General features: G+C 48.4%; 1 protein-coding gene across 2 annotated transcripts; it reads left to right on the plus strand.

The window, feature by feature from the left end:
- Positions 1-10,204: 10,204 nt before the first annotated feature.
- On the plus strand, positions 10,205-20,496 carry KCNMB1 (potassium calcium-activated channel subfamily M regulatory beta subunit 1). Of its 2 annotated transcripts, none has more exons than XM_030327712.1 (4): positions 10,205-10,338; positions 12,704-12,861; positions 14,270-14,441; positions 19,609-20,496. In XM_030327712.1, exons 2-4 carry the CDS (start codon positions 12,728-12,730, stop codon positions 19,876-19,878), a joined length of 576 nt encoding a protein of 191 aa, XP_030183572.1. In that variant the 5' UTR covers positions 10,205-10,338; positions 12,704-12,727; the 3' UTR covers positions 19,879-20,496. The 2 variants fall into 2 exon arrangements, with proteins under 2 accessions (XP_030183572.1, XP_030183563.1); XM_030327703.1 differs by lacking the exon at positions 10,205-10,338 and adding an exon at positions 10,440-10,560.
- The last annotated feature ends 209 nt before the right edge of the window (positions 20,497-20,705 follow it).

Raw genomic sequence — 20,705 nt, forward strand, 5'->3', positions numbered from 1 at the left:
TCCTGACCTGGTGTACCAGCAAGCAAGAGGATCCCAGGGAAGCCAGGTGGCCCACAGGGAGACTTCCATACAGGCTGGTGTTGAGAATCTCTCTTCTTCTTGGGGTTGGAGAAAAAGCACATATTTGCAATGCAGCTGGACAGCATGTATAAAGGACATTAAAACAATTTATCCTTTTTGACTCTATCTGGGAGCCTATTCCAAGGCAACAATCAAAATGACCGAAATACCTACCTGCATAAAGATGTTCTGTGCAGCCTTATTTATAACTGGAAGTAATCCTTATGTCCAACAGTTGGGAGACAGTTCAGTAAACCGTAGTCTATCTACCTTCTCACCCTTATGCAGGCAGTAAAAATAATGTCATGAAGAGAAAATGATGATAATACAATAATAAATGAAAAGGCAGAAGAATAAAAACCTTGCAGTTTGTATTAGCAAGAGAAAATGATGATAATACAATAATAAATGAAAAGGCAGAAGAATAAAAACCTTGCAGTGGTAGATTGCAAAAATGGCCACAGTGTTTTGTAGATTTCCCTATCAGGAGGCCATCTTTCCTTCCCCTCTCGAATCTGGGCCAGCCTTGGGACCAGCTGGGACTAATAGGATGTGGTGTGATATGGCACAAGGGCCAAGCCTGGACCTTGAGAGGATTTGCAGCTTCCAATTCGCTTTCTGCTCTTGGAACCAGCACCATAAGAGCAGGCTCATCTAGTCCGCTAGGAAACCCCTTGTCACCTGAGTCACCTGGTCACTCCAGCTGATAGCCAGCCACCCGTGGGACATGAGTGAGGCCTTCCAGAGCCAAGTGAGTACATGAGTGGGCCCAGCTGAGGTCAGCCAAGCTCAGATCAGACCAGAAGGACCACACAGCAGAATTATGAGCCTCTGTTGCTCAATTTGGGGGTAGTTTGTTACACAGGAGTGGATAACTGACACACAAGCCTATGAGTATCACCAGGTACAGAAAAACTACTTACAAGGGGGGGGGGGGGGGGAAAAAAATCCTGGAGGACAAGATTCCAAAATGCAAGGACTAGGTTTATTAAATGGTGGTGGGATTACAGATCATTTTTAAAAGATCATTTGTTTCAAAATGTTAAGACTGTGTTTAAGCTATTTGCAAAGAAAAATAAATGCACATTTTAAAAAGCGAAACTGGGAGCCAAATTTTCTTCTCTGTAGAGTTCTAATTCAAATCCCTCTGACACGGTTGCTTTTTGAGTTGGGACCTCATCAGTCTGCCTACAATGGATACAGGGGGAGACTTGAGCTCTGCCCTCCAGGCAGGGCCAGGACGAAGGGCTCTGGAGGGCTATCCCTGGGACACTTGGCCTCTTTCCCACAGGCTCTGAAGCAGGAAGCTTGGGAACTGTTTACTGGTGTTTTCAGCCGCCTTCTGTAGCTCCCGCCACCCCCCAACCCCTATGGCATTCATAGTCCACACAGGGCAGGCAGTCCCACACCCTTGTTACTTTTTAATTGTTCCACTGTGTTTAGAGAGCTCCAGAACCAAAGCTGACATAGGAGGAGGAGCCTGAAATTTGGCGTGTAAAAGCCTGGACTCAAATCGCAGCTCGGCCCTTCCTGGCTCCTGCATTCCACCCTTGGCACAGACTGTGCTTCAGGGCCTGAGCTAGGCCTGGACATTAAAAAAATTTTTTTTAATGTTTATTTAATTTTGAGAGAGACAGAAAGAGTGTGAGAAAGGAAGGGGCAGAGAGAGAGGGAGACACAGAATCCGAAGCAGGCTCCAGGCTCTGAGCTGTCAGCACAGAGCCCGATGCGGGGCTCGAACCCACAGACCACGAGATCATGACCTGAGCCGAAGTCGGACGCTCAACCGACTGAGCCACCCAGGTGCCCCAGGCCTGGACATTTAGAGATGAATTGTGGGGGGACCTACACACTCAAACACCAAATTTACTGTTTGAGTAATTTACTCATAGTTTACACATAATTTACTGTTGAAGCTGGGTTGGTTTTGAGAGTGAAGGGGGCTGACTGGAGTAAATGGGCTGTGCAAACTGCTGGGGCCCTCCGGTCATGCTGCCCGGAGCCCATTCTCTCCAAACAGAGCTGCAGTCTAGAAGAGCAGTCCCGCAAACAAAGGGAATTTAAACAAATTACAAAGAAAATCACTGCTTTCCTTTAAATGCATGAAAGTAGGTAATGCTTATAGTTCACAGTTACACTGTTCCTATTTTTCCTTTGTTCCTGAATTTTTCCTAACTGAAGCTGTTCCAAAACCCCTCACATGTCAAACCAGAGAAGATTTTCTAGGACACTTGGCCCACGTGGGTTTTCTCTCTTTCAGCCACCCCCTCCCTTTCCAGCTCTCAGCTCTATGTTACCTCTCTGCCTTCTGCCTCTCTAAAGCCAGCTCTCTCCCCCCATTCTCCAGAGGGACTGGAAGGAGGAGGGAAGGAGAATCTGACAGTCGAGGACAAAGAACTGACTGCTTGGAGTGGGGAACCAAAGGGAGGCCCATGTAGAGCAATCTGATCAATGTTATTCTTGGTACACACACAGATAACACAGTGTGCAAAGTTCAAAGATAGAGCGGGCCTACCTGAGGGAGGGGCACCTAATTCAGATGACCCTTAATAAACATTGATTGAATTTTGATTTAAATGCTCTGTGACTTTAGTCAAATCACTTAACCCTTCTTTTTATTATTTTTTAAATTTTTTTTAATGTTTATTTATTTTTGAGAGAGAGGGAAAAACAGAATGTGACTGGGGGAGGAGCAGAAAGAGAGGGAGACACAGAATCCGAAGCAGGCTCCAGGCTCTGAGCTGTCAGCACAGAGCCCGACACAGAGTGGGAAGTCACAGACAGCGAGATTGTGACCTGAGCCGAAGCCGAACACTAACCAACTGAGCCACCCAGGCGCCCCAAATCACTTAAGCCCCAAATTCCTCTTCTGGGTGAAAGAGTGAATTATATGAATGAGAAGTACATTAATGAATGATACTATGACAATCACAGCCAGCTGACCAGGAAATTTTGATGTCCTACCCAGCTCCAATAATGTGATAGTCATACTAAGAAGTGGCATTTTATCCAGGACTACATTTCCCAGGCTCCCTTGCACCTGGGTGACACCATGTGACTAGTCCTCACAAATGGAAGGTGAAGATAAGCGGTACATGTCACTTGTAGGCTGAGGTGGTTAAGTACCAATCACCCTCATTTTCTCTCTGCACCCATTCCCTCCTTTCAGTCTATTGGCTAGATAATTCTGGGGTCACCTCAAGGCCACAAAACAGTGGAGCTATAAGATGAAGGAGCCTGATTCCACGAACAACCACCTAGAGGGGAGCCGCCCAACCAGAAGCATATATTCTGGACTCCCCGCAAATGGAAATGCACTGTTGTTGGGAAAAGCCAATAAAATCTTGGGATTGTCACAGCAGTTAATCCATCCTTGATAATTCTCCTGCCTCTCAGGGTTGTTACGAAGATTAAAGACGATGGGCGTAGTGGCTTCAATGGTGCCCCAACACCCACCCCCCCTCCTGCCAGCCCTGGAAAAAAGATTTGTCCGTGTCCAAATCCTTGGACCATGTGAATGTGGTCTTATTAGAAGAAAAAGGTCTTTGCAGACGTAATTAAGGATTTTGAGATCATCCTGGATTACCTGGGTGTGCTCAAAAACCAACGACGACTGTCTTTGTAAGACAGAAGAGGAGAAGGTCCAGTGAAGATAGTTGCAGAGATTGGAGTGACACGGCCACAAGCCAAGGAATGCCTGGGACCTCCAAAAGCTGTGAGAGACAAGGAAGGACCCTCCCCTAGAGCTGTGTAGGCAGCCTCTTGATTTCAGACTTGTGGCCTCCAGAACTATGAGACAATACATTTCTATTGCTTGAAGCAGCCCAGTATGTAGCAATTTGTTACAGCAACACTAGGAAACTAACATAATGAGGTATGTACAGAGCCTAGCAAGAAGGCACTCAGTAACTTGTGAATTGTAAAAAAGTAGCCCCAGAGGCCGTTACAGTTTGCTCCTTGGAGACAGGGTCTTCTGGGAGATAGTGTCCCCTGAGAGCAGGCGCAGTTCAAATCTATCTGGTCAACTCCTTGAGCTTTGTGCGAGCAATCTTATTGTTTGTGGATGACAAACATACATATTTATTAACGTGCCACAAGGGAAATTAAAAAGCCCTTTTCTGCAGCGTCTCTTTTCAAATGCCTGCAGATGGGGCGCCTGGGTGGCTCAGTTGGTTGAGCGTCCGACTTCAGCTCAGGTGATGATCTCATGGTTCATGGGTTTGAAACCCGTGTCGGGCTCTGTGCTGACAGCTCAGAGCCTGGAGCCTGCTTCCGATTCTGTGTCTCCCTCTCTCTCCACCCCTCCCCTGCTCGGTTCTGTCTCTCAAAAATAAATAAATCTTTAAAAAAAAAAATTTTTTTTTTAATTTTAAAGGAAGCAGCTGCTGTGGCCAGCGTCCTGGGCTGGCAGACCAAGAGCCAGCCTCAAGAGCAAGCGGTGACTTCCTCCCAGGGTCCTGGCTCAGACTGAGTCACTGGCTGAGGCGTGGCCTGGAACTTCAAGAAGGCTATGCCTGGCTCCTCCCCAGGCGGAGGAGAGGCCATAGGGAGAGACTTCCCGGGGGGGCCCCCTGAAGGAGGCTGTGGAGTAGCGAAAAGAAAGTCGGGGGAGTGGCCAGCAGGCCAGCACCTGCTCGGCTTTAGTGCGCCCATCTATAAAATGAGGGCAATCATAGTACTTATTTCATAGATCACAGGATCAAATGAGATGCTGTGTTCCAAGTACTTAGCAGAGTGCCTGTCACATGTTAGTGCTTAGGAATTGAGAACCCTAGTTATGGGTAGAGAAATAATCTTCAGAAGGAGTATGGTAAGAACACTGCCTGGGAGTCAGTGGACATGGGCTCCAGACTACGTTCTGGAGGCTGTAGAGAAATGTCTGAATCCCAATCCCTGCACCATCAAAGCTGTGTGGCTTTGGGTAAGTCACTTCACCTCTCTGAGCTCAGACAGCTCACCGGCAGAAGGGAAGTTCACATGTTATTGGATCCTATACTTCTGGGCAAAGTGAATCCTATGATTCCAGGAAAAGAGAAGGGGTTAAAGCCTTTAAAAGGCTCATAATCTTTGACTGTGATCCCTGCTTTTAGAAATCTATTGGAAGAAAAGAATCGGAGAGGTGAACAAAGACTGATGTTCGAAGGTTGTCACTGGAGGAGAGCTAATAATAACAAAACCTTGAAAATAGTCTAAATGTCTCCTAATTGGAAAGTACACATGTTACGGCACATCAGTAAAATGAACTATCAGAGACATGAAGCATTATGTTGCAAAATAATATCACCTTAATGGGAATGTGTTTCTATTTAAAATAAGAAGGACATACTTAAAATCATACAGAACATTCCTAAATTTATTTTTAAAAAGCATTTGCATTTGTCTTTAGAATATAATCTAAACATCAATACTTTGACAGTGGTTTCCTTGGGATGTTGGACTTGATTTCTTCTTTTCTGTGCTTCTCAGATTCTCTACCACTTCCCTCTGTTAATTTGTGAATAGAAAGCCTTACACACAGGAAGCTGTTGACCTACATGATCTCTATGGGCCCTTGGAGGGACGTTCTATGACTCAGCAAAAGGGTGGGAATATTCTCTTTGTAGCTTCGAAGCCCCCACCATGCAGGGAGTCGGAAGGGGATGGGAGAGGGAATATCGTTCAGTCCTTGGACCCCATTCTGACAGGCACCACTAAGACTAGTTAATGCGTTTGGGGCCCTGAATCTTGCCAGAGTCAAACATGCCCAGGGTGGGGACTTCTTGTTCACTCCTGATCACATGCCGTTGACTTGCCACGAACACGCACTTAGGAGGGGGCTACTGCCCAGGACCACAGCATCACTGGGAGCCCTTGGTTCTCATCACCCCAGAGTCTGAGTCCCATGGACTATGGTAGGAAAAGAGCTCCATCAGCCTGCATCTACTTCCCTTACCTTGTCTCTCCCCACCACCCCCAGTGCTCAAATCAGGTCTGGCCTGGGCTAGGAAATTGAAACCCGCTGCCGTCTTCCACTTCTATGGCTCTCTCATCTTTATCCCCAGGTTCTGGTCCCCATATTGTGTTCTAATAGATCCAAACTCTCCCAGACCTGTCAGTTCCAGAACAATGACGGGTGCAAGTGAGGGTAGGGGTGGGTGGAGCAGGTCCACCTACCAGCAGAGTGTGACCTGAGCTCCACTAAACTAACAAGCCAACAAGCACCATTCCTCAATATCCAACAACATGGCGTCCATGGAATATACTACGCTCACCCATATAAAATGTGTACTGTACAAGCTTTTAAAAAATGTTTTCTGGAATGGGAAAACAAGTACAATATTCTGTTACATTAAGGAGCAAGAGTTTCTTTTCTGGTCAAACGCTACAACACGGATGAACCTTGAGTACATTATATGAAATGAAATAGCCTGACACAAAGGGGCAACTTTGGTACGATTCTATTTATACGAGGAATCTAAAGTAGTTAGACTCAGAGGAACACAAAGTAGATAGTGGTTGCCAAAGAGGAGGGAGAAATGGGGAGTCGTTGTGTAATGGGTTATAGAGTTTCAGTTTTGCAAGACGACCAAGTTCTGGAGACCTGGGGCACAAAAATGTCAAGATCGTTAGCACTTCCAAATTGTACACTTAAACTGGTTAAGATGGTGAACGTTTTTTGAAAAAGCAAAAGATTTTCTTCTGACGAAACCGCAAACAGCAGCAAAACCCCGATTCTCTGTTTATCTAGCGATGCGACAGTGGTAAGAACAGCTCTGGCCCCGGATCTCAGGGAGCTTATACACTCCAGCGGGAAGACCAGTGAATGGGGAATAGGCACAAGAAGAAACAGAGCATCACAAGGACAGGGAGGGAAGGAGCTGCATACATGTGCTCTGAGCATGTTAAACCACAGCCCCGACCTGGCCCAGGAGTCGAGGAGAGTGGCTAAGGGAACAGAAGTGAGGGGAGGACCCCAGGACTGAATTCCAGGGAAGGGGAAGAGCTCACTAGCAGGTGGGGACCCAGGAATGTGCCCTCTGGAGGCAGAGAATTCCTGAATCCTTTTAGGAGTGTCTGGAAGGACACACATGCACCCTGACCAACAAATTCTCTCCACGTGGTGGGGTCATCATTGTGCTCTATCCTCCTCCTGCACTTCTCTATCCTACAGCTTTTCCACGGTGAGCTTGGTTGATTTTGCAGTAAGGAGAAAGCATGAGGAAACGACCTTACTGCGCAGATGGATAGCAGTGCTTTTTATTTATTTATGCTCTTCCTTGTTTCAAAGAGGATTTCAAGCTGCTTACAATTATGTTAACAATATAGCAGGCTAAAATACCTTGTCACTAAGTAAGAAACATGAGGGGAAGGAAAAGTGCGGCTGAAAGAGTGAAACGAGAAAGGTGGGAGGCTTCCCTTCGCTCAGAGGGAGTAGCCCTGTCCTGCTCCTCCTCAGGTCCAGTCTTGCCATTTAATTCAAATATGGACATTTAATTGTCCTGTTTTTATCCATTGTCTTCTCAACTCCAGTGAAAAATCGTTCACCGTGATTTCCTCTGTCTTTTATTACTCTCTCCCCGAAAATATGTCATTTTATTTTTCCATTGTGCCTTTTTGCAGTTTTAAAAATCCATCTTCCCTTCCCCACGGGGACCCACCACAGTACAGTGACATATTCGGAGTCTCCGCACGGTAGGTCCTCAAGTGTGTGAGCGAATGGCTCAGCGAGGACTGAGGGCCACTCATTCCCACTGCCAGCGGCACGGGCTCAGCACGGGCTCAGGACATGGTTGCCAATTTGATTTATGGGACTTATTATCCCAAGTGGTGGCGGAGAATAGATATTGATTCAAAAGGGTTTAAATAAATAAATGGATGCACAATCCAGAAAGGGCTATAGACTGAAGAGGGGGGCTTGTAAAGCAGCTGAGGCAGACGTTGTAAAGGAACATTGGTCCTCTTGAAAACCGTGCCTAAGGGAGTCATGGAGGAGCAGGCATGAGCTGTGGGGTCAGCAAGCACAGGTTCACGTCAGGCTCCATCACATCATGTGACAGGGGAGTGACCTTGGGCAAAGCATAGAAACGAGGCCTTTTGTGAGGACTGCTGAGAGGAATGTATATATATTTGTGTATGCATATGCATGTATATGTGTATGTATATGCATGTGTGTGTATGTATAGGTTTATGGACATGTGTGTATGTGTATATGTGTATGTGTGTGCATATGCACATTGTGTGCACATGCACATGTACATTTGTACATGTGCATATGCATATACATCTGTAAACACGTGCATGCATGTATATGTATATGTGTGCATATATGTGTATATGTGTGTGAAAGTGTGTACACATGTATATGTGTGTGCAAATATGTACATGCATGTACGCAATGTGTGTCTACACATATGTATACATGCATCTGTATATGTGTATGTATTTGCATTTGGATGTGGCTCATGCCCTGGCCCATAGTAACTGCTCAATAAATGAAAATCCCACTTATAACTCTATACTTCTATTGATTTGTGCACCAGTGAGCAACCTGATATAAGAATATAGAGGGCATTTCTAAAGCTCCCCTCTACCACTCCATATAGTCATTTCAGGCTTTTTCATCCCCACTGGTTCAGTTCTACCACAATCACTAGCAACAGTAAGTTTCCCTTTTAAATCACTTACAATATATTCTAGTTACTGGGACTGCATAACAAATCCCCTTAAAATATAGTGGCATAAAACAACCATTTAATTTGCTTGTGGGTTTTGTGGATGGGGAATTCAGAGAGTGCACAGAGTGGGTGGCTGGTCTCTGCTCCATGATGTCTGTGGCCGCAGCTGGGGGACTTGAAGGCTGGGGCTGGCGTCATCGGCAGGCTCCTTCACTCATGTTGGTGGGGGATGCTGGTTGCTGGCTGAGAAGCGAACTGGGGCTGTCGGCTGGAACACCTCCATGTGACCTCTTGGCTTCCCCATGATACAGTGGCTGGCTCCAAGGGAGGTGTCCCGGGAGAGGGTGCTCAGTGAAAGCTGTATTGCTGTTTATGACTTAGCTTTGGAAATCACACAGTGTCACTTCTACCACATTCTATTGGCAAGGTGGTTACAGAGCTCTGCCAGTGTTGAAGGACACAGATGCCCCTCTTGATGGAGGAGCGTTGATGTCACATTGTAGGAAGAGCACGTGAGATGGGATGCATATTGGTGTGGCCATCTTTGGAAAACACAATCTGCCGGTCAGAAAGCTTAGGTGATCTCTTATTTTTCAAGAGGCACCGAAGGTTTAGGTATAATTATCTCCATTCTAGAAATGGACAAACTGAGACAAAGATGCAAAGCAATTTGCCTTGGGCACTCTATTTAACCTCTCTGAACCTCAGTTACCTCATTTATAAAATGGGTAGAAAAACCTCTACCTGAATAGATTGGTATGAGCCCGCAGTGCTTATTACATTAGAGTGTTGGAGGTTTGAAGTTGGGAAGGCGTTTTGTGATTTCTAACAGCCCAGGTGAATGCAGAACACTAATCTTTATTGTTGTAGTATCGTTATTTCCTTGCCCTTCACCTACAGCCCCACAGCCAGCTAAGGACCTGAGTCTTTCTCCACATACCTTCGAAAGCAGAGCTTGTCCCAGCATTTCGGAGGGCGGCTCACTTTCGTGCAGCAGAAGAGCTCACGGGCCCCATTTCTTGCCTGTTTCCCTCTTCCAAAAGGACAAGTACCTTGGGAAGAGGCTACCGGGCTGGGCAGGCTGCCCCTGGACCTGGCTGGCTGGGACAGCAGTGGGACTGTCCCTGCTTTCAGCTTCTGCTTGGCTGGGCTTTAAAAGGTGGATTTCTCTTCCTCTGCCTCAAATCTCCATTATTCCTAACCTTCCTCATTACTCTGAACGAAGTAAGTTTTTAAAAAAGTCCCAATAATGTAGTTGAGGAAACTGAAGCTCAGAGAGGTGCCGTGACCTGCGCAGGGTCACACAGCATGCAAGTGTCGAAGGCTCTGGAGGGCTTGGATGCTCCTGTGGGGAAATGCCAGCCCCCTAGTGGCTGATAAGCCCAACCTTTGGAGCTCTAACTCCTCCTCCTTCCCTCATGTCAACAAAAGGAAATTCATTTCCCGTTCCTGACTTCTGTGCCAGACCAGAGAGACTGAGTGATGAAGAAATGTCTCTAAATGCACCGGGATGGTCTTTCCTGGCTTCTCAGTTTTGCTGTCTTTTGTTGTTCAAAATCTGTTTTCTACAGACCCTGGAAATTGCAGGTGTGGGGGCCTGGTAACGGCTGCTGTTGTCTCCTGGGTTGGTACCTACTCTCTTGAGTTTGTGTCCCGGGGCTGTGTGCTCAGACTTGACCATGTTTGGGCATGGAGGCTTGTCCCAGATGGGGACCAAAGCCCGCTTTCTCAGAGATGGGCTGGGAGCCCAAGCTTCTCGCTGCAGCTCAGGCAGCCTCTTTTGGGGTGGGGGCAGGGGCCAGGCAAGAAGTGTCTGCCTGCTGAAGACTCCAGGGCACGGGAGACTGTGAGTAGTGCGTCCAGAGCCCTTGGGGAGTGGTTTCTCCAACGATTGACGACTGACCGGGGGTTAGTGGGGAGATCGTGGGGGAGGGAGGCTGGCCGCGGAACTTCCTTCCTTAAGGGAGGTCCATCAGGATTCTGGGCTCCAGAGATGCTGACAGTGGTGTCAGCAGAGAGATGAGAACTGCTGGTGTCTGGGCCCATGGTCTGGTGGCCTACTGGGGGATCACTCCATGGCTGGATCACTCTAGTACCTCAGTGTCTTAGCACTCAGGTCCCAGCTCTCAGAGCACCAGAGGGTAGCCACCCGGAGAGCAGGGCTGGTCCTGGCATTTGTCCCCGGGGGAGGAGTGGGACAAAAAATAGGCTCAGCAAGAGCACTGGGGGCTTCTGCTCCAAACCTTCAGGATTCCCTTTGTTATACTAGTAACTAATGTTTAGTGACAGCCTGCCTGTGATCAATATGTGATATTTGGCATGTGACTTGATCTTTGTCAGAACTCTCTGAAGCAGGTACTATTATTCTTGTTTTATAGTCGTATGGTTGCTAAGTGGCAAAGTCAGGATTTGATCCCGGATCTGCTGACCTCAGAGTCCTCCCTGCCCCACCCCCCACCAAACCCTTAAACACCATACTCTACAATCTGTCCTTAAGGAAGAGAATGTCAACCAAAATACCAGGTCTAGAGGACCCTCCAAAATCCTACCTTCTCCTTCATTCTCCATCTTTCCGAAATTGACCCCAGACTTTGAGTGACTTTTCCAAATGAAAGATATATCCAAAAAGTCCAGATATTTAGCAACTCTCAAAAGTGAGAAATTCTTCTTGGAGTCTAACTGAAATCCCTCCTCTTATAGTGGCAATCCATTTCTTCCTATCCAGGCCTCAGGGGATATCAGCAGTTCCTACTCTTCTTCCTGTCTGAAGGCCCTCCCTGTGGTTGTTAAATCCCATCCATACCGATAACCATATCCATATCCATATCCTCACCCCATTCTTTTGTCCTGCGTGGTTTTATCACCACTCTGCAAATCTACTCTCTCAGTGTAGGTAAACAGTATCACCAGAGCATTACAGACAGGTGAGACCTGAATAGACAGCAGGTTCCAAACTTCTCTGTTATGGGGGGAGCCCCTTCCCTCCCCTCCCCTTCCCTGTCCTCTCTCCTCTCCTCTCCTCTCCTCTCCTCTCCTCTCCTCTCCTCTCCTCTCCTCTCCTCTCCTCTCTCCTCCTGAGTTCCCAGACCTGGTCACCCAACACCCCTTCCTTCCCAGTGTCAGGAGTGCCCAGGGGCTGGGAGGACACAAGAAGGCATGCAGCAGAGGAGGCAGTGCCCCTGGGAGGACTGAGTAGCCTGGAAGGTAGGGGACTCACCAATGGCAGCTTCTGGAGTGCATCCCCACTCTCCAGTAAAGAGCCCGTTGTGTTCGGGGTACGCAGCCTACCTGACTGCCTGCTGGGGGCCCTGCTGCCCCTACTCTGCTTCCTGCCCCCAGCCCGGCCAGCCTTGCCTGGGGATTGTTTGGTAAACTGTGAAGTGTCCTAGGAGAAAGTGCTTGGGTGTTCCACACCTGCTGCCTACTGTTTCTGTTTATGTCACTGTATTACTTTTCTATTGCTGCGATAACAATTACTACATACTTGGTGGCCCCAAACAACAGAAATCTCCTCTCACATAGTTCTGGAAGCCAGAAGTCCAAAGTCTCCTCTGGCTTCTTACCTTCTCCTCTTGTCAAAGGACCCTTGTGATTACATTTGGGGTCTGCATGGATAATTCAGGATAATCTCCCCATCTCAGCATCCCTAAAGTCTTTGCCATGTAAAGTACCAGTCGCAGATTCCAGGGCTGAGAATATGGACCTCCTCTTAGGAGTCATTATTGAGCCTATCATACATGCGAGCTTGGACTAGTCACTCTACCTCTCTGGGCCCCGGATCCTTCAACGGTGGAAAGGGGATGATACTTGCCTCTCAGAGCTGATGGGAGGCTTCCATTAGGGTCAAAAAAGCCCTCTGAAGTTGCAACACTCCACATAAAACTAGAGGTGGTGTTGATCTTTGAGTAACCTCCCCTCTTACCTTCCCCCTTGTGGGGATTACCTGCTGCCTGTGCTCATCCCGTGTCTGTTTGCCTCTGTGGCTCCAGAAATGACCGCTGCCTGCAGTGGACATGGGGAAGAAGCTGGTGATGGCCCAGAAGCGGGGAGAGACTCGAGCCCTTTGCCTGGGTGTGGCCATGGTGGTGTGTGCTGTCATTGCCTACTATATCCTGGGCACGACCATGCTGCCCCTCTACCAGAAAAGGTACTGCACTCTCCTGGCTGCCCCACCCTCCAGCCATTCTCCCAAGGGTCTGTTCTGCCAGGAACCCCAGCCTCTTCCTACCCCTCCCCTTGACTTCACATCAGGCAGGAAGGTCTGGACAATCCTCAGTCTTAGGGCTCACGGTTCAAGTGCAGGGAGGGTAGGCCTGACCGGACCCTGCTCATCCGGGATTCTGGGACCTGGGGGTGGCAGACATAGGAGGCTCTTCTCACAAGAAACGGTGAAGGATCAGAGGAAATGCTCCAGCATGAGTTTAACCCTGGAGAAATCAGAGTTCTAGATTTTCATAGCTCATTTGCACAGTTTGTCTCCCCTTCGGAAACCTCCTAGTCAGGTGGGCATCTAGCCTCCTGTTGAATACCTCAAGTGACAGGGAGCTCAGTACTTCATTGTACATACCATTTCATTTTGGGGCTTTTCTGAGTAGGAAATGTCACACTGAGCCAAAGCCTGCTCCCCTGGAGCTCTGTTCTGGAATCTCACAGATGTTCCATGCCCTTGCTCCCCGACATGTCAACCACTCGATCTTTTAAAGGAAAAGGTGTGAAGTTCCTGATCCATTCTCTCCACTTGTGTTTTGAGGATAAGTCTCAGACCCTTGCCTCTGGACATTTCCAGCTGCTGATAGTTCCTCCATCTGGCAATGTGTGTCTTGCCTGATAAACGGGAGATGAGTCACAGTTGATCCCCTGATGGGTTGATGAGCCTGTTAGCCTCTCCTGGGCCTGCTTCTTCCCCATGTTTTATAACCCTGGAGCGATTCCAGGTTGGAATCTTACTCGAGAGAGGCATTGTACAGGACTGCTGTGTGCCTATGACACGTTATCTCCAGGTTGACCGCCATCCCCACCAACCTCCCTACCCTGGCACACATCAAGTCCCTTCTACATCCACTCATTTTAGGGGAAAAGGCACAGGTCCGGTGTGGCCTCAGAAAAGTCATTCGACTTTTCTGAGCCCTTCTTCCCACCACCTGCAAGGTAAGGATGGTGTGGCTTAGGGCTAAGGGGTCTCAGGTCTGACTGCTCATCGGAATCAAGGCAGGGGGCTTTTAAAAACATACCAGGGCCTGGGCCCTGCCCACCTTAGAAATTCTGATTCCCTTGTTCTGGAGCATGGCTTGGACATGGAAATCTTTTCAAAAGCTCCCCAGGGCTTTGGGTCAGCAGCCTGGGGGAGAATCATTTATCTAGATGATCTCTAAGAGGCTTAAAAGCATTGATATTCTGATTCTATGCTTCTTGTGAGTGGGGTCACACTCCTTTAGTGCTAGATGATTATGGCAAGATGGAAGTCCCAGGCCTAGTCTCTCCAAAGGGGTTTAAACCTGGTGCTCTGTGCCACCCAGGTTCTGAGATATGTATGTATGTGCACATGGTCTCCCCAGCGTGTGGACCCAGGAATCCACGTGCCACCTGATTGAGACCAACATCAGGGACCAAGAGGAGCTGGAGGGCAAAAAGGTGCCCCAGTACCCATGCCTGTGGGTCAATGTGTCAGCTGTGGGCCGGTGGGCTGTGCTGTACCACACGGAGGACACTCGTGACCAGAACCAGCAGGTACTGACTTGGGGGGGGGGGGAGGAGGGGATGGGCACATATCCCCCTTGCCCCTGGCAGGTGCATGGGCCTCTTCCTAACTGGATCCACATCTCCACTCTAGAGCATGGAGCCTGAGCCTACGTGATGAGGGTCCACAGCTGATATGAGGTCCAGCCAGACTTAGCTCTTCTGGGTTGGAGTTAGACAGACCTGGGTTGGAATCCCCACTCTGCCACTAAGTGCTGTATGACTTGGGGCAGGCAGTGAGCCCCTCTAAGCTCAGCTGCCACCTTTGCTGGAGTGCTGTTAATTAAGACAGAGGCTGTGTAGTGTGCTGAGTTCAATGTCAGGTGGATAGCCGGCACTTGTATAAGGTGAGTCAAATGAGAGACCAGACCCAGAGCTGACCCCATGGGAGGGAACTCCTGAGATCCCCCTTGCTTCCCCCAGGAAAGCAGAGGCTGGAGAAATCTCTGGAAACCAGTGCTTGGGAGATTTTTCCCATCACTACCTCCTGCACCCCCAACCCACCATCCTAGTCTTTCCTACAGAAAATACAAGTTGGCCTTATCCATTCACTCATTCATTCAATAGTCACGGAGCACTTCCTGTGGCAGGAGCTTTGGACTCAGGAGGAGAGAGCTTACATGGGAAATAATATCTAATGGGGAGGGATCAGTGCCATAGAGAGGAAAAGAGAAAATTATGGGGTCAAGGGCAGGAGTGACTTTTTCTAGCCAACAGCGAGGTGAGGGTGTCAGGAAAGTATTTGTGTTAGGCTTTAAAAATCAGCAGGGGTGAGATACACAGAAACATGGAAGGCAGCATGCATGGCAAATGGAGGGCATAGAATAGAAGGTACTGGAAGGCGTGCTGCAGAAACCAACGCAGAGCTCAGTGGGACAGGAAGATGTTGCAGAGATGGGCTCCACATGACCCACCTACGGAATCAGAAAGTCTTTTGTTTGTGAAAGGTTTTTATATGTTTTTTTGAGAGAAGCAAAACTTTAGTGAAAACACTACAAGTTATGGATAATAATTAGTTCCTATATTTAAAAAAAAGATTATAGAAAACACTTTACTGATTTTTTTTTTGATAAAAAGATCGTCTTTAAGGATATCCGGATGAAACAGCGAACACAACACAGTAGGAAAGGAGAAGTAAGTGTTGAATTCCAGTTCAAGACACAACACAGCACCATTAGCAAAGTGGGTAGAAGAAGCTATCCTACAACGCATGGAGTTAGACTTTTATATCCAGTAGAGATTTTTTTTCAAGCTTTAGAAGTCCAGCGTAAGGAAGCGAATTGGGGGAAGGGCTAAGCTTATTTACCATCACCATTTTACCAAAAAACACAATGATTCAACCTCATGAGAAATAGAGGTTGGTCTGCCTGAATAGCAAATAGAGCAAATGCCAAGGCGGTCCAATCTCTCCGATTCCATTGGGACAGGTAGAGACCTGTCTCATCAACCTGGGTCCGGGACAGGTCAAGTTCCTTTGCATTTGTACCAGAAAGCCGGAGCTTTATCTGGAACAAGTTCACTCCAAATAATGCTCCATGGTGCTGATTTTATTTATTTATTTATTTATTTATTTAAATTTTTTTTTATCGTTTTATTTATTTTTGAGACAGAGAGAGACAGAGCATGAACGGGGGAGGGTCAGAGAGAGAGGGAGACACAGAATCTGAAACAGGCTCCAGGCTCTGAGCCGTCAGCACAGAGCCTGACGCGGGGCTTGAACTCATGAACCATGAAATCATGACCTGAGCCGAAGTCAGACACTTAACTGACTGAGCCACCCAGGCGCCCTGCCATGGTGCTGATTTTAGCAGGAGGTGGGGTCATAAATGCCTACCATTTCCTAGGGGAAGGCTCTACTGGTTACCGGGAACTTAAATCCAAGTAGACCATAAAGAAGAGAAATGCTAATGATATTCTGGCACAGTACAAGCTGTGTGCCTGTCATCTCTGCCAAGGACTATGCAAGTATGGAATTGAAATGTGATCAGGCAATCTGGCACTGGTCAACTCTGGCCATGCATTGGAACCACCTGGGGACTTAACAAAACTGGGTTCCTACACCAGATCAACTGATGCAGAATTTTAGGGCTCTCCAGGTGATTCTAAGGCTTAGAATTACCTCTGCGAGCAAACAGGAGTCTTTAAAGGGTCTGTGGTCCTGGGAGCATGATCAGAGTGGTACAGAGGAGTGTGAAGTTCAACGACTGGGCAGAGAGCCTGGGGCCATGACAAGCAGCCAGGATGGAGGTAGGGCCTGCAGTAAGGATGGATGCTGACAGTCAGAGTTTGGTAGCTGCTGGGATGGGATGGGAAGGGCAGAGTGTTGATGGTGCACAGTGGGATTACTGACAGTGTCGGGGGGTCATAGAGAAATGGGTCTGGACAGTGCAAGGTGACCAGACCTGTTTTGTCAGCACTAACATGACTCAGCCCCACCAGATGGGGATAGAGCCCCTACGTCCTCCTGAATCAGCACCTGCCTGACTCCTGCTGCTTCTTTGGCATTCAGTGGCTGCTGATTTATCCCAAGGAGCAAGAAGCAAATTCCCAAAGACAACCAGAAGGGATCACTGGTGTGATAGGAATTGCGAGCAGGCCGGCTTGCAGGCTGCCTGCCTGACTCTGAGGTTGCCAGTTCAGAGGAGCAAGGGGCCAGATCTGCCCCTGTAGTGAGCTGTCTGCAGCATGTGAGACATGTGAGAGCGTGTGGGCATGCTCTGCCTGCACCTGTAAGGACAGTGCAGGCTGGTAGCCACAGACTCTTCTGTCTTCTTTCTCCTGGCACCCAGGCATCACCAGGAGAGGTTCTAAAGAGGCTGTTGCTCTGGTGGGACAGTGGAAGCGCCCTTTGTGGTTTTGTCAAGCAGCTGGGTTGGTGAGCCAGCTACCCCATCTACTTTCATTCAGCTCTGGAGTACAGGGAGCCAGTGCTCTGGGCCAGCTGGGCGTGCTCCGGATTCACGTGTGAAAGGCCAGTCAAGGCTACCGCCCCCCAGCCTCACTCTGAGGAAGGAGGCTACCAATCAGCTACTGGTTCTCCCATGAGCCTTAGTGCAAGAGATTCTAAGCCCCTTCCCATGCTCTGTGCTGAGAATGTGTTGTCACAGGACTTGGGGAAAGGTTGGACCATTTCAGATCCTTCATATAACTCAGAGGTAGCTGGATCCCAGACAGGGGACAGAGGATGCAGATAGGCCCCAGGCCTCTGAGGTCGGTCCTGCAAAGTGAACTCCTGTCCAGTGTCTTGTCAAAAAGTCCCACCAAAGGATCCAGCATGACCACATGCTGGCAAAAGACACAGAGGGGCCCAGGATGGGCACAAGCCCTCACCTGAGAGCTTATCCACCAGTCCCTCTTTAAGAATGGAAAGAAAGAGCTGTTGTTGCAATTTCATAGTTAAGTCACATTATTTTTGTTATTACTTTTGATAGCATCTTCCATTTACTGAGCACTTAGCATGTGCTGGGCTCTGTGCTTGGGCTTTACATGTATCATCTCTTCTAATGTCCTCACAAACCCATTTTGCAAGACTCAGAGAGGTTGTACCACTTGGAACTGGTGGCTGAATCCAGGTCTGTCTGGTTCCACAGCCACACCATTGCTCAATGGGGTAGGTTACCAAGGTCATAGTGAGAGGCACTGGGGAGAGAGGCTAGGTCCTCTCAGCTCAGAATTCTGAATTCACCTGCTATGGGACCCTGCAGTGCCCAACAACTTAGACTGGCAGATTCCCTGGAGGCAGTGTTTCCCAGCCTTAGTTGCTCCCTGGCTGGCTGGGTACCTACTTGGGTGGCAGTTACCCCACATCCCAGGCTGTCAGAACATGAATGCAACCATCCTCTTTACTGCTGGATGGGTGCTGTGTGGGCTAGCAGCTTTGGGGATGGGGTCTCATTCACATCCAGGAAGTGACCAAGGCCTGGGGAGAGGCTGGCTCAACATTACACGTGTTGATCTTGGACATGATTATACTAGGTCAGTGGTCTCAAACCACTGTAGGAAGGGATCACTTGTTTTCTGGACCCTGCCCTCAGTAATTCAGAGTGAGTGGGAAGCTGTGCTCCGGCCAGGTGGTCTGCTGCAGATTCTGTGACGGGGGGGACCACCTTTGCAGAATATCTCCCAGAGCCTCACATACATAACATTCAGACCTCCCGGCACAGAACGGAGATAAAAGCAGGGTCTCCATTCTGTGCCTCCTCTGCAGAACTTTCCAGATGGACCTCACCTGACCAGGCCAGAGGCTCCTAACAATCAGTGTCAGAATTAAGTGTGTGCCGTGCTTTGCCTGCACAAGCTCTTTCAAATGTAAGGTCTTTTTCCTTTGAATCCCAGTATCAAATACTGGCTTGCCAATATCTTTTTTTTGGCTCACAAAGGGCTAGAACCACGGAGGGTTTTTGATTCAAATTTTTGCCAATGTTTTAAAACTGCGGGAGTTCACATTAAAATTTGGGGTTCTGGCTTTTCTTGAAATTTTGGAGGCCTGGCTACAACAGGTCTTCTGGATCACATGGCATGCATCGTCCGGATGGCGTGAGGACTGCCAGTCTGGAAGCTTCTGGCTCTCTTTATTTCATCATTCCCCCCCCCCCCCCCAACAATTGTCCCTGGCACCAGGGGAAGTGTCAGGTGGCACCCGTCATCTCTTCCCTCCCCCACTTCACATGTGGATGCTGCAGTGTGAGCCCCGTGGGCGACTGAGCGTATGACCTCTGCCCTGGATCCAAATGCAGAGCCTACTCGGTCTGTGTCACTCATTGGCCAGTTAAGTTTGAAGCGTATTTAATAACATCCTTTGAAGGAGATATTGCTATTAACCCATTTAAGAGATAAGATATCAAGGTTGAGAAAGGTGAGCAATTTGCCTAAGGTTCTACAGCCAGTGGAGGCAGAACTAGGACTCCAGTTGGGCCCCCCCTCCAGGTGTGGGCATGTACCCTGAGCAGCTCCTGGCCCACTGTCCTCACAAATGACACTGTGAAGGTGCCCTCTGGAACCAAGCAGTGCACAGCCTTCCAAGCTTCAACCAGTCCCAACTCCCAGCGGGGGACCCAACGCCAAAGCCAACACTTTCCCTTACTTCATGCCAGCCCCTCATCTTGCCCAAAGCGACGGGGATTTCCGACTTCATGGGTGCTCTTGCTTCCCCTCACAGTGCTCCTACATCCCACGCAGCCTGGAAAACTACCAGGTGGCCCGGGCCGATGTGGAGAAGGTCAGAACGAACTTCCACGAGCATCGGATTTTCTACTGCTTCTCAACGACTCGGGAGAATGAGACCACTGTCCTGTACCGGCGCCTCTATGGACCCCAGACCCTGCTCTTCTCTCTCTTCTGGCCCACCTTCCTGCTGACCGGTGGCCTCCTCATTATCGCCATGGTGAAGATCAACCAGTCCCTTTCCATCCTGGCGGCTCAGAAGTAGACCTATCCATGCCACAGCATGCTCGGCCGGAGGGGACTGGGTGGGCCCCCAGGCCTCTCCCTACTCATGTATCCATGTCTCCTCCCCCTGCCTTCTCACTATTAGGGCTCTTATCCCTCCCACCTTCCGCTACGTGGGTGGGCCTTGGGAAATCCCTTTGTTAACTCATTCCTGATACGATGGGATATGGAATGTGCAACAGCCCCCTGGTGCTTTAGAGAGCTCCAGGCCAGCTGGTAACAGCTTCCCATCGCCTGTCCCCACTCAACTGGCTCAAACCCACTTTCTACTGCGCCACGGACCCCGCCCCACAGACAACAATGATGCTTATCTCTGTGCCTGTGTTTTCTCGGTTGGCTCAAAGGCCCACCTTTGCCGTCCCTGGCAAACCTCAGTTCCTTCTTTGAATTCCATAATGAAATTATGAGACAGCAGGTCCCACGTATACAGAACATTTAGAATATTGCTTTTAGGACACTCAGTGCTATATGCATTTTTATTCCAAAATTAACAAATATAGGCACAAACTTCTGGTTCTAAAATACTTAAGTCATGGGGATGTCATGTACAGCATGGTGACTATAGTTAACAATTCTGTATTACATATTGGAAAGTTGCTAAGAGAGTAAATCTTAAAAGTGCTCATCACAAGAAAACAAATTTGTAGCTATGTATGGTGACAGATGTTAACTAGATTTAGTGCGGTGATCATTTTGCAATATACGCAATATTATGTTGTACACCTGAAACAGATGTAATGTTATATGTCAATTATACCTCAATAAAATATACATATATACATCAAGAGGCTATAAGGAAATATACTA

This window comes from Lynx canadensis, chromosome A1 (genome assembly GCF_007474595.2).
Source record: "Lynx canadensis isolate LIC74 chromosome A1, mLynCan4.pri.v2, whole genome shotgun sequence".
Classification (NCBI taxonomy): Eukaryota; Metazoa; Chordata; class Mammalia; order Carnivora; family Felidae; genus Lynx; species Lynx canadensis.

Coding starts and splice junctions, on each gene's coding strand:
- KCNMB1 (XM_030327712.1), top strand. CDS start 12,728: ATGGGGAAGAAGCTGGTGATGGCCCAGAAGCGGGGAGAGACTCGAGCC. Junction 12,862..14,269: donor CTGCCCCTCTACCAGAAAAG/GTACTGCACTCT, acceptor TGGTCTCCCCAG/CGTGTGGACCCAGGAATCCA. Junction 14,442..19,608: donor CTCGTGACCAGAACCAGCAG/GTACTGACTTGG, acceptor TTCCCCTCACAG/TGCTCCTACATCCCACGCAG.